Source organism: Eriocheir sinensis, unplaced genomic scaffold (genome assembly GCF_024679095.1).
Source record: "Eriocheir sinensis breed Jianghai 21 unplaced genomic scaffold, ASM2467909v1 Scaffold593, whole genome shotgun sequence".
Classification (NCBI taxonomy): domain Eukaryota; kingdom Metazoa; phylum Arthropoda; class Malacostraca; order Decapoda; family Varunidae; genus Eriocheir; species Eriocheir sinensis.
The window spans coordinates 195,001-212,500 of record NW_026111935.1 but is presented as its reverse complement, the minus strand read 5'-3'; the positions used below and the strand labels follow the sequence as shown (position 1 = coordinate 212,500).

Below are 17,500 nucleotides of genomic sequence, written 5' to 3'. Positions count from 1 at the left end.
CCTACGCTGCCGCCGTCACCGCTCAGCTCCCTAGCGGATCTCTCGGCTGCTCCACATCCACATCCACCGTCGGAACGCGCACGCTCTCTCGCACGGCTCCTCTCCCTCCCCCCGCCCTCCACCCTTCTTCCACGTTCCTCCACCCCATCCTCTGTCCCTCTCTCCTCGCTCCGTAATCCCTCCCGGTCCGATGCCCCCTCCTCTTCCTCCTCCTCCTCCACCTCCTCCTCCACCAATCCACTCTCCTCCGACCGGCTCCGCTCTTCCATGGCGCGGCTTCTCTCCCGCCATCCCTGTAATTACTTCTCCAGGTCCTCCGCCTCGCACTCCGCCTCCACCCCCTGCTACTCCATCCGAAATCCATCTCATCCGCTGTTCAACACATCCCTTGACACCATTTCGGATGACGCCTCGGGATCCAGGGCGTCGTCGTCGTCGGGGCTGCTCGGGGCGATCCGCGGGGCCGACCTTCCCCCGGGGCCGTCTGCCAGGTCTCGCTCGGCCCTGGACTCGCAGATTGGGGTCCGGGTCCTCAGCAGACACATCGTTAATATAGAACAGATATGCATGTGAGTATCGGCCATTTTCTTATTATTTTCTTTATTTTTATTTATTGATTTTTATTTCTTTGTCATCATCATCGTCATTATAGAACAGATATGCATGTGAGTATCAGCCATTTCCTTACTATTTTCTTTTTTTATTTATCCATTGTTTTTATTTCTTCGGCATCGCAATTATCAATGTAAGACAGATATGCACTTTCGTCTTCTATAGGAGCACACATACACAGACGCACACTCACGCACACACATATGCATAACACCATCTCTCGTCCATACACACACACACACACACACGCACACACACACTCACTCACACCCCATTCCATCACCCATATCCTCACCTGCTCCCTCCCACACACACACACACACACGCACACACACACTCACTCACACCCCATTCCATCACCCATATCCTCACCTGCTCCCTCCCACACACACACACACACACACACACACACACACACACACACACACACACACACACACACATTACTATCACCCATACATACCCATTCTGCCCACACCCCACACACACCCTCCCATTCCCCCTCTCTCTCCCCCCTCCTCCCCCCCCACCTGCCTACTCATGCCCCCCCTCTCTCCCCCTCTCCCTCAGTGCCCTGCTGGAGATCAACAACCACACCAGGGAGGAACAGATGCTTCAGCAGATCTGCCTCATGCTCAACGATATCCAGGAACAGATCCACTCTCTGCGGCTGCCCGAGGACTCCCAGGTGGTGGAGGACCTCGCCGGGGCCTTCTCCGAGACCCTGCCCACCCCGCCCAAGTTGATTCAGGTGGGTGGAGGGTGGCTTAGGGTCAGTGATAAGGCCAGTAAAAGGTCATTACTAGTGTGGAAACTAAATTATATTCTCTTTATTTATTTATTTATTTATTTTATTTTTTTATGTGAGTGCCCAAGTTGATTCAGGTGATTGAATGGTGGCTTAGTGTCGGTGATCAGGCCAGTAAAGGGTCATTGCTAACGCGGAAACTAAATTACATTCTCTCAACCCGTCCGCTGCGATACCAAAGCCAAATCCATGACAGTCGCAGCGGACGGGTTGAATGGTAACATATCACGAATGACATTACTAGTGCTGAAACTTAAATTACATTCTCTCAACCCGTCCGCTGCGATACCAAAGCCAAATCCGTGGCAATCGCAGCGGACGGGTTAATTAAACGGTAACATATCGCGAGTGACGGAGGAAAGAGAAGGAGATAACACGCCACAATCTATCTATCCATAATCTATTCTCTATTCTCATTCTCGGCGACAGGAGGAGGAGGGAGGAGAGGCGCCCGTCCCCCCTCCCGACCTACCTCCTCGGCAACAGTGAGTCTAGTGGCGGGGGTGGTGGTAGCAGTGGTGGTGGTGGTGGTGGTGGTGCAGGGGCGGCGGCAGCGGCGGCGAGCTCCCCCTTCCTGCCTAGGGTACACCAGCGCACCTCCTCGGGCTACCTGTGTCCCCGACCTACCCCGAGTTCAAGGTGGGTGTTATTCTAGTGGTTTTTCTTTTCTTTTCGTTTTATCTTATTTTCTTTTTTTCTTTATTTTTCTTCCTCTTTCTACTATTTTCCCTTTCTTCTAATTCTCTTCTTCTCTCTCTTTCCATGTTTTGTTTTACTTCTTTTCATTTATTTTCTCATTTTCTTTCATTATCTCACTATTCTCCTTTGGCCATGTTGTTCCGCAACAACCTGCCCCGCGCCCCGCCCGACCGGGGGGCCGAGCGGGAGGCCGACAGTATCTTCAGCCGCCCCTACTTCACCCCACACCTCAGCTCCTGTCGGGGCATGTCCAGTAAGTGGCTGGGGCGGGGTTTTGGTGTAGAGACAGATGACAGACATATGTATAGAACACTTGCATGCCCAAACACACACACACACACACACACACACACACACACACACACCTGCCTGACTCACTGATCCACCTCCCTCCTGCAGCGCTGGGCATCACGCAGCGCATCCAGGCTTGGGACTTCACCCGCTGCCGCATCCCAGACATCTCGGACGGTAGGTGGGGCTGTGAACACCTTCCACGCGCACACCCATCACTGATACACACACACACACACACACACACACATCACTGATACACACACACACACACACACACACACACACACACACACACACACATCACTGATACACACACACACACACACACACACACACACACACACACACACACACACACACACACACACACAGGTTAATTTTACTGCCTTACATCTCACTTCTCTTTATCCTCCCTAACATAAACTCTCACTTGCTCTTCCCATCCCCCCCCCCCCCCTCCACACCCCCATATTGACCCCTCTTCTGACCTCATGTTCTTTTTTCTTTCATTTGGAGCAGTTTATTTATTTTTTTAAGCTCCCTCCCTTCCTGTAAGAAAAAATCTCCCACACCTTCACTACACCCTCACACCACGCCTGCCTCACCCACACCCGCGCCTCTCATCCGCCCGCAGGTGTGGCTAATGTGGTGGTGCGGAAGTGCAAGATCCACAACGACGCGAGTGTGGACATATCCTCCGACGGCACCATGCTGGCGGCCCTCATCCCCGAGAGCCAGGCGATGACCATGGTTGGTGAGTATCGGGGCAGGGTCGGTACTCTGGAGGGGCTTGGTGAGGGGCTGGAGGAACCTTCCATTAGTTAGTAGTTGTGAATGTGTTTGATAGACATGTTTTAGCTGTTTATCTTATGTCCTTTTATGTGTGTGTGTGAGAGAGAGAGAGAGAGAGAGAGAGAGAGAGAGAGAGAGAGAGAGAGAGAGAGAGGTACTTACAGAAGACCTCCTGGAAGAGGCTTACGCCTGTGACTCCAGATCTACGTTAACAACTTGTGGCAGTGTGTGGTGGATGATTTGAGCCTTGTAATTATATTCCAAATCTTGGTTAGCCCAGAATTGATCGAGTCTGGATTCAAACTGAATCACTGTTGTTGCCGCCACCACCCACTCAGGCAGTTGATTCCAATTATTCACTACTCTACTTGGGAAAGCATACTTCCTTACATCCAACCGTGATCTTGACTTAAACAGTTTCAATGAATTTCCCCTACTCCTGCTTTCTTCTCTAAGTTTCAATATTCCTCTGGTACATGCATCATCATATTTCCCAGTGAGTATCTTATAGGCCTCAATTAGATCTCCCCTTGCTCTTCTATATGCCAGTGTGGGCAGTCTCAGCTTCCTCAGTCTCTCTTCGTAGGAAAGTCCCTTGAGTTCAGGCACCATCCTAGTAGCCCTTCGCTGAACGTTTTCCACAATTTCAATGTCTTTCACCAAGTAAGGACTCCATACTTGGTTGGCGTATTCAATGCATGGCCTTACCAGTGCCTTAAACAAGGATTTCAATATTTCAGAATCCAATGAAACAAAAGTTCTTCTAATTATTCCCACTAAATTATTGGCTTTATTTACTTTTTCTACTAGATGGTCAGCACAACTTAGTTTATTGTTTATAATGACACCCACATCTTTCTCTGTAGTAATCCTCATTAACTGTTTCTCCATGTGATATCCTTGATCTTCAACAGATGTTCTTCCTATTCTCATGTATTTGCATTTGTCTGGATGAAATCTTAATAACCATTTTTCACTCCATGAATATAAGTCTAACACATCTTGCTGCAACTTCCGACAGTCATCTTCTTCTTTAATGCATCTAAAGATCTTAGTATCATCCGCATACATATATACTTCACTATCATTTGATATTTTATCAGGGAGATCATTTATGAATATTACAAACAGCAATGGCCCGAGAACAGACCCCTGCGGCACTCCACTTATCACTGGCTTCCAACTTGACATTTCCCCCTTCACCACCACTCTTTGTTTTCTCTGTGTTAGAAAAGCTGTAATCCATTCCTGGTACTCTTTTCCAACTCCATAACTCTTAATTTTACTTATAAGCCTTTTATGTGCCACTCTATCAAATGCCTTCATAAAATCGCAATATATTACATCAATTGCATAACCATCATCAATAGTTTCAGTCCACTTGTCCATAACTTTTATGAGTTGGAGCACCGTTGACCGTCCCGGGATAAATCCATATTGTTTTTCACTAAACAAATTATATGATCTCATGTGCGTCATTATCTCCTCCCTTATTATAGTCTCAAAAATCTTACATATGACACTTGTCAAGCTGACTGGTCTATAGTTTTCTGGGATACACTTGGCACCCTTTTTATATATGGGAGTAATATGTGCAATGAGCCAATCCTGAGGGAGTTCCTTGTGTGTAAAGGAGTATTGATAAAGTATTTCTAAGGGCACTAATAGTTGTTCCATAGCCTCCTTTATGATTCTAGGGTGTATCCCATCAGGTCCAGGTGATTTATGCTTTTTTAGATTTTCAATGATCTTTTTAATTTTTACTTTAGTAATTTCTAGATGAGTCAAGGTTGGTATACTCTTCACTTCACAGTCTGGCACTTTGCCTTTTGGCTCTTCCACAAAGACTTTTGAAAATTGTTCTGCTAAAATTTCAACTTTCTCCGATTCATTTTCAGTTTTACCATCTTCAGCAATGCCCTTTTGTAAGTCAGGAATCCTGGGTTTACTTTTTACCTTACTCTGGACATATTTCCAGAATACTTTGGGATTCTCTTTTACGTTTTTAGCTGTTTCTTTTTCCTTAACCTTCACAGCATTTCGTGTTTCTTTTCTGATTTGATTGTTCAGTCTCCTGTACTCTTTCTCGGTCTCCATATACATTGTCCTGCTGAATGCATTCAAATTCCCTTTTAAAGATTTCATTCTCATCCATAACCTCTGTTTTCTTTTTATCTTAGACCACAATTTCTTGTTCATTTGTAAATTTTCATTTGTCCTCTTCCTGTATTGCTTAAAATTCCCTATCCTTCTTGTAGGCACACTCTTTTCTATTGCAACATGTAACTTTGACTTGAATTTACTCCACATTTCTTCTATATTAGTAGCATCAGATAAGTATTCCTTCCAGTCTATCTCCAGTTCCCTTCTCAACAACTCATAATCGGCTTTTTCATACCAATAAATTGTCTTCTTTTCTTGAGCCAGAGTCTCCTCCATGTCACACACAGCGTGAATCACGGCATGGTCACTTCTCCCCAAAGGATTCCCAATCATAACTTCTTCCACAATTGACTCTTCATTAGTGAAGAACAAGTCCAGAGTGTTACCCATATGTTCTCCTCTCATCCTGGTAACATCCTTCACATGTTGCATCAAAAAGCAATCACGCACCTTCTCCATGAATGTAGTTCCAAAATCATTTATTCCAGTGTTAGTGGTGTAATTTTCCCAATTTATTTGTGGCAAATTAAAATCCCCAGTTATAATCTTATAAGTTGCTTTCATCTCATTCATCTCTTGAAACAGGTCTAGAAGCAAATGATTGTTTCTCTCCAGGCTGTTTGGACTCCTGTATATTAATGTTAAAATTATCTTTTCTCCTTGAAGCACAATTTCCAAACAGCAATATTCACAAAAATTTGAGACTAAATCAACCTTGTTATATGTGATACCATTTTTCACATATATCAGTAGACCTCTGCCAACATTACCAAAGATATTAGTTTCCTCTATCTCATATCCATCAATATTATATTCTACTATATTTCTCTTGTATCTAAAATGCTTTGGTTTAACTTCAGATAAAGCAATCACACTTGGTTTTTCACTCATGGTATCCAGTAATAACTTCAATTCCAAAATCTTATCACAAGTATATACATCCACATTTGTAAACATAACAATAAACTTACTATTTACATTTTTTACACCACCAACCCCTAGTGTACCAACATTATCTTCTACACTGGCCGTGACCCTTGCTCCTCCACCTTGACAACTCTTCTGTTCCAGGGTGGACCTCTGACCACATGCTTCCCCTTCCCTGTCTCCGTTAAGTTTTTTGCTTTTTCCAACAAGTCCTGATCCAATTGTCTTTCCCTCCTGGTTAAGTCATAGGCCACTCTAAAGTTCTTCAAGTTGTCATCCTTGGCCAATTCTTTAACGTTTCTAAATAAATCATTTCTCACTTCTGGATCAGTCAACACAGTTAGGACGGGCCTTCCTCTGCCTTCCTTCTTTTTCCCGAGCCTTACCACTCTTGCCATCTTCTCTTCATGAATCCCACATGCATTCAAAATTTGTTTCATAATCTGTCTGTCATGTTTAATTCTTTCCTGAAACATACTTGAGTCACACTCTGGAACATTGTATACCACAATGTTATTTTCCTCTTCTTCTTATCATTTAGTTCCTCAAATACTGTATTCATATCCATTTCTTTCTGTATTCCCTGAGACACCTGATGTTCCCCATATGTCCTCTCTCTCCTTCCTTCATCTCTTTTTTGGTTGACTCCTTCAAGTCTGATAAATTCATTTCAACTCTTTCCATCCGTGAACTCAAATCTTGCATACTCTCCTTGTCTGTCATTACCCTGGCCTCCAGAACCCCCACCCTACCAGTAACATTATCAAGAACTTCTTTATCCACTTTGACTGCTTCACGTATCTCCTGAACCTCAACCTGGATTATCTCCTGTTTCTCAATTAAATCTGCTTGTGTCTTCTCCAGCTTTTCTATATATGATTTTAGTTTGGCACATCCTTTCGTGCAGGAAATACAATGCCAAGTAAATTGAGATCCAGCCTCTTCTTCCACCATAAACTTATAAACATCTGGTGGTATTTTTCACACTTAGCATGGTACCATGTCTCACATATATCACATAAAATTGCCATATCCTTTTCTCTTACCATTTTACTGCATCTCCCACACACATCCCCTGTACTTTCCTTCCTTTCCTCTTCAGATATTTCTGTTGTTGTTCTGCCTGCAGGTTTCCTCTCAGTCCCACCATCCATTCGTTTATTCTCCATGTTTCTCTTTGTTTACCACTCAGATTACAATTTTAAAGACCTTATTTCAAGAGCTCACGGACGGCACGTCCACCACACACCACACACCTATCCGATTATTACCAAGGCCTAGCGGAGTGTTATTTGGGGTAAGACAGTGTTATAATTCATTATTGTGTTACTGGGTGAATGTGTGTTACGGTTTGTAGTGCCCTGTGTTACGTCAAGTGTTCTGCTGTGCCTGGCAGTGTGACGTGACAGCAGTGTTTAGATGTGTTACGTGATCCCAGAGAGTGTTACAAGTGGTGACATTAGTAGTATTCTGTTACCTGGACACATGATAGGGTTGTTACTGGCTGTGTTAAGGTGACGGGCTGTGACGTGGGTTCTCAGGTGTTATAAACTCACAGAAGAATTCCGGAAGAGGCTCACCTGTGTCTCCGGCTCGAAATAACTTAGTTTGATCGTTGGGGCGGTGGTGAAGGTGTCTGGACCCGTGCCCAATATAAGTGGCTTCCTTGTGCTAAACTTTTGTCTCTGTGATCTCCAAGCCTTGTCCAACCTATTTTCAAAGCTTTTAACTGATGGTGCACTCACTACTGCTTCAGGGAGGCTGTTCCAGATGTCCACCACTCTATTACAGGATGAACATTTTGGTAAATCTTAGGAATAGCGGCCCTAGCTGGTGGGCGTTTAGGGCACGGCATGGTGGTAATTACAAGATTTCTAGCTCACACGACGGGGTTTTGACAAGCGGACAGGTGGCGTGTTTATGTCACAAGGGTGTATTTCTCCACGCTGGCCTCACGGTTTCTTTCAGGTCGATGGGCGGTGAGACTGCCAGCTCCAGGGTGAAGAAAGGGAAGAGCGTAAAAATACACCCTTGTGACATAAACACGCCACCTGTCCGCTTGTCAAAACCCCATCGTAGTTGCTGGAAATGGAAAAGAATGCTGCTATCCAGTTTAAAATGTTGCCCCTGATGTTATAACTTTTTTCTCAATTAATCTCCTGTGTGGAACTTTATCAAATGCTTTAGCAGAATTGCAATATGCAACATCCACTGCGCTGCCTTCGTCCAGATGCTGTGTCCATTGGTCCAGCACGGCAATGAGCTGCGGCCGGCACCGTTCATCATCTGCCCGTCCGTAGTATTGTTTTCTGCTGAGTGGTTGATAATTCTTCAAATGCTCTGAAAATTTTCTCTTATTATGGTTTCCATTATTTTGCATATGACACAGGTCAAACTCACAGGTCTGTAATTACCTGGTTCATTTGTATCAGCCTTCTTATAGATGGGTGTAATGTTGGCCAGTCTTCATGTAACTCACTGGTCTGCAATATCTTCCTGAGTGTCCCTTCAGCTCTTTTATCACCAGTCGGCATGGAGTGACAGGCAGTGATACCAGTGCCACAGACATTGTTAAGTGAAGCACGACATATTACTAGTTACCCAGTGTTAGGCTGTCTTTTTACCTGACCTGCCTACCCCTCTCCTGTGACATGGGGTCAGGTGTTATGCAGTGCCGCAGACAGTGCCATGTGATGCCAGGCAGTGTTCATAGTGGCATAGATTTGTGTGGTGCCAGAATCAGTGTGATGCCAGTCATTGGTGCCAGGGACGGTATATGTATAGAATAACACCCAGGTGACCCTAGGACAAAGCTTTATTTTTCTCCCTCACTCCCCTCAATGTTACCAGCTTACCGTAGGCATAACATTGTATTTTTCTGTTTCTGGCCCGTAAATATTGCAAAAAAGAGCATCAGTAATTACCGAATTTAACAATAATTATAAATGCATATTGTTATCTTTATGGGGCGATAGTTTGGGGTCAGTAAAGACAATACGCCAAGTACTACTACAGCCTGGTAGCCCTAAACTACCACTTGAGCCAGCTAAACGTAATATATGGAGGAGAAAAGAGAATAAATGAACCCGTGGACATACCCACAACTCCTGTGAAAGCCTTGGCAAATATGTGTAGGCCTACTTGTGTGCCAACATATGGAAGAGCATGGGCCTAACTTTTCTTCTTCCTCCTCAGGTTTTGGGCGCCCAGCCGTACACGTGAACTAACAGTCTTGGCTTCAGGGCAGGTCGCTAAAATGGTATGTGTGTGTGTGTGTGTGTGTGTGTGTGTGTTAGGAAGGTTTTCATCATTAATATAAAAGCTTGTTGTTGGGGTGAGAGGTGGAGTCAGAGGTCAGCGATGAATAGATACGTTTATTGGGGGAGCGAGAACAGACTCCCGCCGTGAGGGGCGGCCGCTCTAACTGAGGCTTCCGCGGTAATTAATTTTTTTCTTGGTAGATGGTGGCTCGCGCTAATTGCGGCTCGCTCTAATTGATCTCGCTCTAACTGAGGCTTCCGCGCTAATTAATTTTTTTCTTGGTAGATGGTGGCTCGCGCTAATTGCGGCTCGCTCTAATTGATCTCGCTCTAACTGAGGCTTTCGCGCTAATTAATTTTTTTCTTGGTAGATGGTGGCTCGCGCTAATTGCGGTTCGCTCTAATTGATCTCGCGCTGAGGCTTTCGCGCTAATTAATTTTTTTCTTGGTAGATGGTGGCTCGCGTAGTAAAATTTGTCAAGATGTTTTTTGAAAAATGGCATAGGTTCAATATATCAGAATTTTTTTTCTTTTTTTCAAATATAAAAAATAAAAAATTTACAGATTGACAAAAACAGTTTTCAAGAAACCATCTTGACAAGTTGTTATAATAGCAATGAGTTATCAGATGTGCGCGTCACAAGAAAATCAGTAAAAAAATGGCTCAGAAAAATTAATTCAAATTTTTCGTAAAAACAAAAAATAATTTTCTTAATTTTTCCTTTCATCTGATCAGCTTGAAATGTTCATATGATAACAAAGGTACTGATATATACAACATACAAATTATTCATGGCCAGAGATGCAATTTTAATCCACGGTGGACTTTCCCCTTATGTTAGGTTTGGTTTAATTTATTTGGATCCCTTCTCTTCCCTTCCCATCCCTTCTCTTCCCTTCCCATCCTTCTCATCCCTTCCCATCCCTTCCCTTCCCATCCCTTACCTTCTCATCCCATCCCATCCAATTTTTCCTTTCCTTCCTTTCCAAACCTTCCTTTCCATCCCTTCCTTTTCCTTCCCATTCCTTCCCTACCCTTCCTTCCCATCCTTCTTCCTTCCCATCCCTTCTCTTCCTTCCATCCTTCCCATCCCTTACCTTCTCATCCCATCCAATCCTTCCTTCCCATCCCTTCTCTTCCTTCCCATCCTTCTTCCTTCCCATCCTTCTCATCCCTTCCCATCCTTCCCTTCCTTCCCATCCCTTACCTTCTCATCCCATCCCATCCAATCCTTTCCTTCCTTTCCCTTCCTTTCCCAACCCTTCCCTTTCCTTCCCCTTTCTTCATTTTCCTTCCCATTCCTTCCCCTTCCTTCCCTTCCCCTCCCTTCCCTTCCTTCCCATCCTTCTCTTCCCTTCCCATCCCTTCTCTTCCTTCCCATCTTTACCTTCTTCCATCCCCTACCTTTCTATCCCATCCCATCCATTCCTTTCCCTTCCTTTCCCAACCGTGCCCTTTCCATCCCTTCCTTTTCCTTCCCATTCCTTCCCATCCCTTCTCTTCCCTTCCCATCCCTTCTCTTCCCTTCCCATCCTTCTCATCCCTTCCCATCCCATCCCTAACCTTCCCAACCCTTACCTTATCATCACAGCCCATCCAATCCTTTCCTTCCTTTCCTTCCTTTCCCAACCCTTCCCTTTCCATCCCTTCCTTTTCCTTCCCATTTCTTCCCTACCCTTCCCTTCCCATCCCTTCTCTTCCTTCCCATCCCTTCTCTTCCTTCCCATCCTTCTCATCCCTTCCCATCTCTTCCCTTCCTTCCCATCCCTTACCTTCTCATCCCATCCCATCCAATCCTTTCCTTCCTTTCCTTCCTTTCCCAACCCTTCCTTTCCATCCCTTCCTTTCCTTCCCATTCCTTCCTTCCTTCCTATCCCTTCCTTCCCATCCCATCCTTCTTCCATCCTTCCCTTCCTATCCCTTCCCTACCCTTCCCATCCCATCCCATCCCATCGCTTCCCTCTCCTTCCCATCCCTCTCCTTCCCTTTCCTTTCCTTCCATTCCCATCCCTTCCTCTCCCATCCCATCCTTTCCCATCCCATCCCTTCCCATCCCTTCCTTCCCTTCCCTTCCCATCCCTTTCCTTCCCATCCCTTTCCTTCCCTTCCCATCCCATCCCATCCTCTCCCATCCCATCCTTTCCCATCCCATCCCTTCCCAACCCATCCCATACAATCCTATCCCATCCCAACCCTTCCATTCCCATCACTTCCCTTCCAATCCATTCCATTCCCTTCCCATCCAATCCCATCCTTTCCTTCTTTTCCCATCCCTTCCCTTTCCATCCCTTCCTTTCCTTACCTTCCCTTCCTATCACTTTCCTTCCCATCACTTTCCTTCCCTTCCCATCACATCCATTCATCTCCCATCCCCACCTTTAACCTCCCATCCCTTCCCATCCCTTCCCTTCCAATCCTATCCCTTCCCATCCCTTCCATTCCCATCCCTTCCCTTCCCTTCCCTTCCCATCCCTTCCTGTCCCTTCTCTTCCCTTCCATTCCATTCCATTCCATTCCCATCTATTCCATCATATTCAATAAATCTTTAACAGCTGGAAAAGTTCCGTCAGATTGGAAACTTGCAAATGTCACACCAATTTTCAAAAAGGGGGACAAGTCTCATCCAGGAAACTATCGACCAATTAGCCTGACATCTATTGTTTGTAAGTTAATGGAGACTATCATTCGCGACAATATGGTGAAATTTTTCGAAGAAAATAATATGATAAATAATTCGCAACATGGCTTTCGTAGTAAACGTTCGTGTTTAACTAACTTATTGATTTTTTTCATTATATTTTTGAGGTGTTCGATGAAAGCAGATCAGTACATATCATATATCTGGATTTTCAAAAGGCATTTGATAAGGTCCCCCACCAACGATTGCTCAGCAAACTACTGGCGCACAGTATCTCGGGTAACATTCACAATTGGCTTGTGGACTGGCTCTCTGAGCGGAAACAGAGAGTAGTTCTAAACGGTGTTACATCTAACTGGCTTGACGTTAGAAGCGGCGTACCTCAAGGCTCAGTGCTTGGCCCCATGCTCTGCTTAATTTATGTTAATGATATCGATGATGGGCTCACTTGCAAAGTATCAAAATTTGCTGATGACCCAAAAATTGCTAGTCAAGTAACTGCGACACTCGACGAAGAAGCCTTACAGTCAGACCTAGATGGACTTGCACGTTGGGCCAATCAATGGCAAATGAAATTTAACGTTGACAAATGTAAAGTGTTGCACATCGGAAAAAATAACAATCGCGCTCGGTACGTAAAGAATGGCCAACAACTTTCTGCAGTAAGTGAAGAAAAGGATCTTGGAATCACTATATCAAGCGATTTAAAGCCCGGTCAGCATTGTTCAGAGGTAGTTAAAACTGCAAACAAATTGCTTGGCTTCATCGGACGAGTCTTTAATAATAAATCGGAAAAAGTAATATTAAAACTGTATAATTCGTTGGTTCGACCCCGTCTAGAGTACTGTGTACAGTTTTGGTCTCCCTACTACAGAAAAGACATAGAAAAGTTGGAACGGGTCCAACGAAGAGTAACAAAGATGATTCCTAGGTTGAGAAATTTGTCATATGAACAAAGGCTTAAAGAAGTAAATTTATTCAGCCTATCAAACCGAAGAATGCGAGGCGATCTAATAGAAGTGTTTAAAATGTTTAAAGGATTCAGTGATATTAATGCGCAAGATTACTTTACAATTGATCGATCAAATAGAACAAGAAGAAATCACAATTTGAAGATAAGTGGTAAAAGATTCTCGTCGCACGAAGCTAAACACTTCTTCTTCAATGGAGTTGTTAATGTTTGGAACTCTCTACCCTGTGATGTCGTTGATAGTACAACAGTTACGGCCTTCAAGAACAGATTAGACAAGTGTTTTGAATCCAACCAGCAACTAAGATATTACTCATTGTCGTAATAACGTTAAGTTCTTTCAAATACTGGTGTCCTTGTCCGCTTTTATCGCCCGGTTAGTGGTAGCAGTAATGGTAGTTCTTTCCTCTTTCCTACAAATTTCCATGCAGTTTTTCCATGCTGCATGGTTCTTTTTCCTTTCCTGCCAGCTTTGGCTGCAGGGATGGGGGGGGGGGGAGGAGCCTTCGCCTTTGCTGTCCTTCATCTTCCACCTTGGATTAGATAGTTAGTGTAGCTTGTCACAAACAGCCTCGTAAGGACCAGCAGGTCTGCTGTTGTTTGTTCTTCCTTTGTGTTCCTCCTAATATATGACAGACCTCACAAGTGCTAAACCAATTATTATTATTATCATCATCATCATCATCATCATTATTATTATTATTATGTGAAGCTCTGTAGATACTGTAAATATGTCTTGTTAGTAAAGAATATTTAACATAATTATAGATCATTTTTAGCTTTTATATTTCTCTCTCTCTCTCTCTCTCTCTCTCTCTCTCTCTCTCTCTCTCTCTCTCTCTCTCTCTCTCTCTCTCTCTCTCTCTCTCTCTCTCTCTCTCTCTCTCTCTCTCTCGTCGAATTCTTTAACGCCTGGAACGATTTCTACGGCCAGAGTAGACTTTTCCAAAGGGACGGCATACACCTGTCCCCCATCGGGGCAGCCAGATTTGGAAGGCTCCTCAACAACGCCGTACGTAACGCCCGAACAACAAAAAACGACTCTCAGCCACGTCCTTCCATCCCGCCCGTGTAGATAGACACCTCACACCGCGACAGACTCGTAACATTGAACCCTCCAGTACCTCTATTACTAAGCTTCAAGATAACCTAAGAGTCCTTAGTTTCAATGCGCGTAGCCTAAGAAACAAATTTGATGAACTGCGATGTCTTGCTCTGACAGAAAACTTAGACGTAATTGCTATAACCGAAACATTTATCGACACCACTAATATTGATTTAAGTTCCGAATACAACATAGATGGCTACAGATTCTTCAACAATGATCGTGTAAACCGTAGAGGGGGTGGTGTCGCCCTTTATGTCAAAAGCTCTTGCAACCTACTGACAAAACACCAAGAAACAGTAACGTAGAACATTTGTGCGTGCGAGTAAACATTGCAAAAGTCAATTAAAATATATCTGTCACTTACAGGCCTCCGGGGCAATCAGTTGATGCCGATCTTGAAATGTACAGCGTCTTAAGGCAGTCACTTAATAACAGCGACTCACTGATACTAGGAGACTTTAACCTCCCCCATATCGACTGGGCGACACTGTCGGGTACAGAAGGCGAGTCACATAGAATGATCGAATTTCTAGAAGAAAATTATCTAAGCCAAATGGTTTCTGAGCCAACTCGACAATATAATATACTCGACCTTGTTATAGCGACCCAAGATAACCTAGTCAGTAGTGTCACGGTAGGAGAACACCTCGGTTCTTGCGATCATAAACTAGTGCGCGTTGACATTAGAGCTCAAACATCAGTGACTGAAAATAAAGTAAAGGTGCCCAATTTCAAAAGAGCTAACTTCGTAGAAATCCGACAAAAACTAACAGAAATACAACTATCAGATGACGGCAACGTAGAGGAAGCCTGGCTAAACTTTAAAATCACTTACTCACTCAGCAGAACACATTCGTCCCCTTGTGCGAGAAGCGAATTAACACTAATAAAAGCCCACCGTGGTTTAATAGCGAAATTAAACAATCAGTCAATGAGAGAAAATTGTTTTACAGGTTAAAGAAAGAACAAAGCACGCCCGAAAACATTAGACTTTATAATGATGCCAGGCGACGAGTAAAAAGACTAGTAGGTCAGGCAAAGCGTAGATACGAAGAAAATATTGCAGCCAACTGTAAAAATAATCCGAAATCTTTCTTCAGTTACATAAACAACAGAAAGGCGATCAAAAGTGGTATTGGACCTTTAACAAACAGCGACGGTGCACTAGTGACTGACAGCCAACACATTGCAAACCTCTTAAACAATTACTTTTCCTCGGTGTTTAATACTAACAGTCTTCCTCTCGCTACCACCAACACCAGTACTATTGTAAATCTCGAGCATGCATTGCCTAATTTTGAAATAACAACCGATGAAGTCCTTAAAGCTCTCCATTCACTTAAAACAAATAAAAGTCCTGGACCTGACAAAGTATATCCAACTCTGCTGAAAGAAACAAAGAGCGAAATACTCTCCCTCACAACCGTATTCAATATGTCCTTGCGACAAGGCATCGTCCCTTCAGATTGGAAAAAGGCTAACGTGACACCGATTTTCAAGAAAGGAGACAAAAAGTACCAGGTAATTACAGGCCCATTAGTCTAACTTCGGTTGTAGGTAAGCTACTTGAGGGCATAATTAGAGACAAAATTGTGAATTACCTTGAAAGCCACTCATTGATTGGGGACTCACAACATGGCTTCCGAAACAAAAGATCCTGCCTATCAAACCTATTAACCTTTTATAACGACCTCTTCACTGTTTATGACGTAACCAAATCACTGGACGTAGTCTATCTTGATTTCAGAAAGCGTTTGATAAAGTCCCGCATCATAAATTACTTTACAAATTAAAGCAAATAGGTATTGACGGTCAAGTAAACCAATGGATCGCGAATTGGTTGAGCAACAGACAACAAAGAGTAGTGATTGACGGATTTAACTCAGAGTGGGCGCCTGTCACTAGTGGCGTCCCTCAGGGCTCGGTCCTTGGCCCAGTGCTCTTCATTATTTACATCAACGACGTGGATGTTGGACTCAATAACCGCATTAGTAAATTTGCAGACGACACAAAGATTGGCAACTCGGTTCTCACTGACGAAGACAGGCAAAGCCTCCAAGAGGATTTGCACAAAATTTCATCTTGGTCGGATAGATGGGAGATGCCCTTTAACGTAGACGAGTGCCAGGTCCTTCAAGTTGGAACGAGGAATAAGAAGTTCGAATACGAAATGCGCGGCGTTAAACTCAAAAGCGTTCAATGCGTCAAAGACTTGGGGGTCAAAATCGCGTCAAACCTCAAATTCTCACAGCAATGCATCGATGCAGCAAATAAAGCGAACAGAATGTTGGGCTTCATTAAAAGAAACTTTGTATTCAAGAATAAAGATGTAATACTCCCGCTCTACAACAGTTTAGTCAGACCCCACTTGGAATATGCGGTACAGTTTTGGTCTCCCCACCATGCAAAGGATATTGCTAAATTAGAAGGTGTTCAGCGTCGGGCAACGAAAATGATCCCTTCCTTGCGCAACAAATCCTACGAAGAAAGGCTTTCTACCCTTAACATGTTCTCTCTTGAGAAACGTCGCCTCCGAGGAAAACTGATCGAATGTTTTAAAATACTTAATGGTTTCACGAATGTAGACAGATCAACATTGTTTATGATCGATGACACTTTGCGCACGAGGAACAATGGCGTAAAACTCAGATGTAGACAAGTAAATTCAGACTGCACCAAATTTTTCTTCACCAACGTTGTAGTGCGAGAATGGAATAAGCTTCCACCGTCAGTGGTCCAGTGTAACACGATTGACTCCTTCAAAAATAAGCTCGACCGTCACTTCCTTCAACTTAATATCAACTAGAGTAGAAATGCAACGTTTTGGAGTCTTCTGATTAATGTAAAATCACTTAGGTTTAAGGACAGACCACCAAGTCTGGACCATGGGGTCTGTGTGGTCTGATTTTCTATGTAAATCTATGTAAATCTCTCTCTCTCTCTCTCTCTCTCTCTCTCTCTCTCTCTCTCTCTCTCTCTCTCTCTCTCTCTCTCTCTCTCTCTCTCTCTCTCTCTCTCTCTCTCTCTCTCTCTCTCTCTCTCTCTCTCTTTGTATGTATGTATGTGTGTGTGTGTGTGTGTGTGTGTGTGTGTGTCAACATAACCTAACTTAACCTAACATAATCTTAACACTTGTATGTATGTATGTATGTATGTATGTGTGTGTGTGTGTGTGTGTGTGTGTGTGTGTGTGTGTGTGTGTGTCAACATAACCTAACTTAACCTAAC

General features: G+C 43.9%; 1 protein-coding gene across 4 annotated transcripts in view; it reads left to right on the top strand.

The window, feature by feature from the left end:
* Positions 1-17,500, top strand: part of LOC126993263 (uncharacterized) — a 23,727-nt gene that overhangs the window by 130 nt on the left and 6,097 nt on the right. Inside the window, exons 1-7 of one of the 4 annotated variants that reach the window (XM_050852211.1) lie at positions 1-569; positions 1,183-1,363; positions 1,975-2,059; positions 2,519-2,587; positions 3,048-3,167; positions 8,486-8,587; positions 9,491-9,554. The exon at positions 1-569 is cut by the window's left edge and continues 130 nt beyond it. In XM_050852211.1, coding sequence (XP_050708168.1) covers positions 268-569; positions 1,183-1,363; positions 1,975-2,059; positions 2,519-2,587; positions 3,048-3,167; positions 8,486-8,587; positions 9,491-9,522 — 891 coding nt within the window. In that variant the 5' untranslated portion in view covers positions 1-267 and the 3' untranslated portion in view covers positions 9,523-9,554. The other 3 variants (XM_050852213.1, XM_050852212.1, XM_050852214.1) reach the window with 3 other exon arrangements.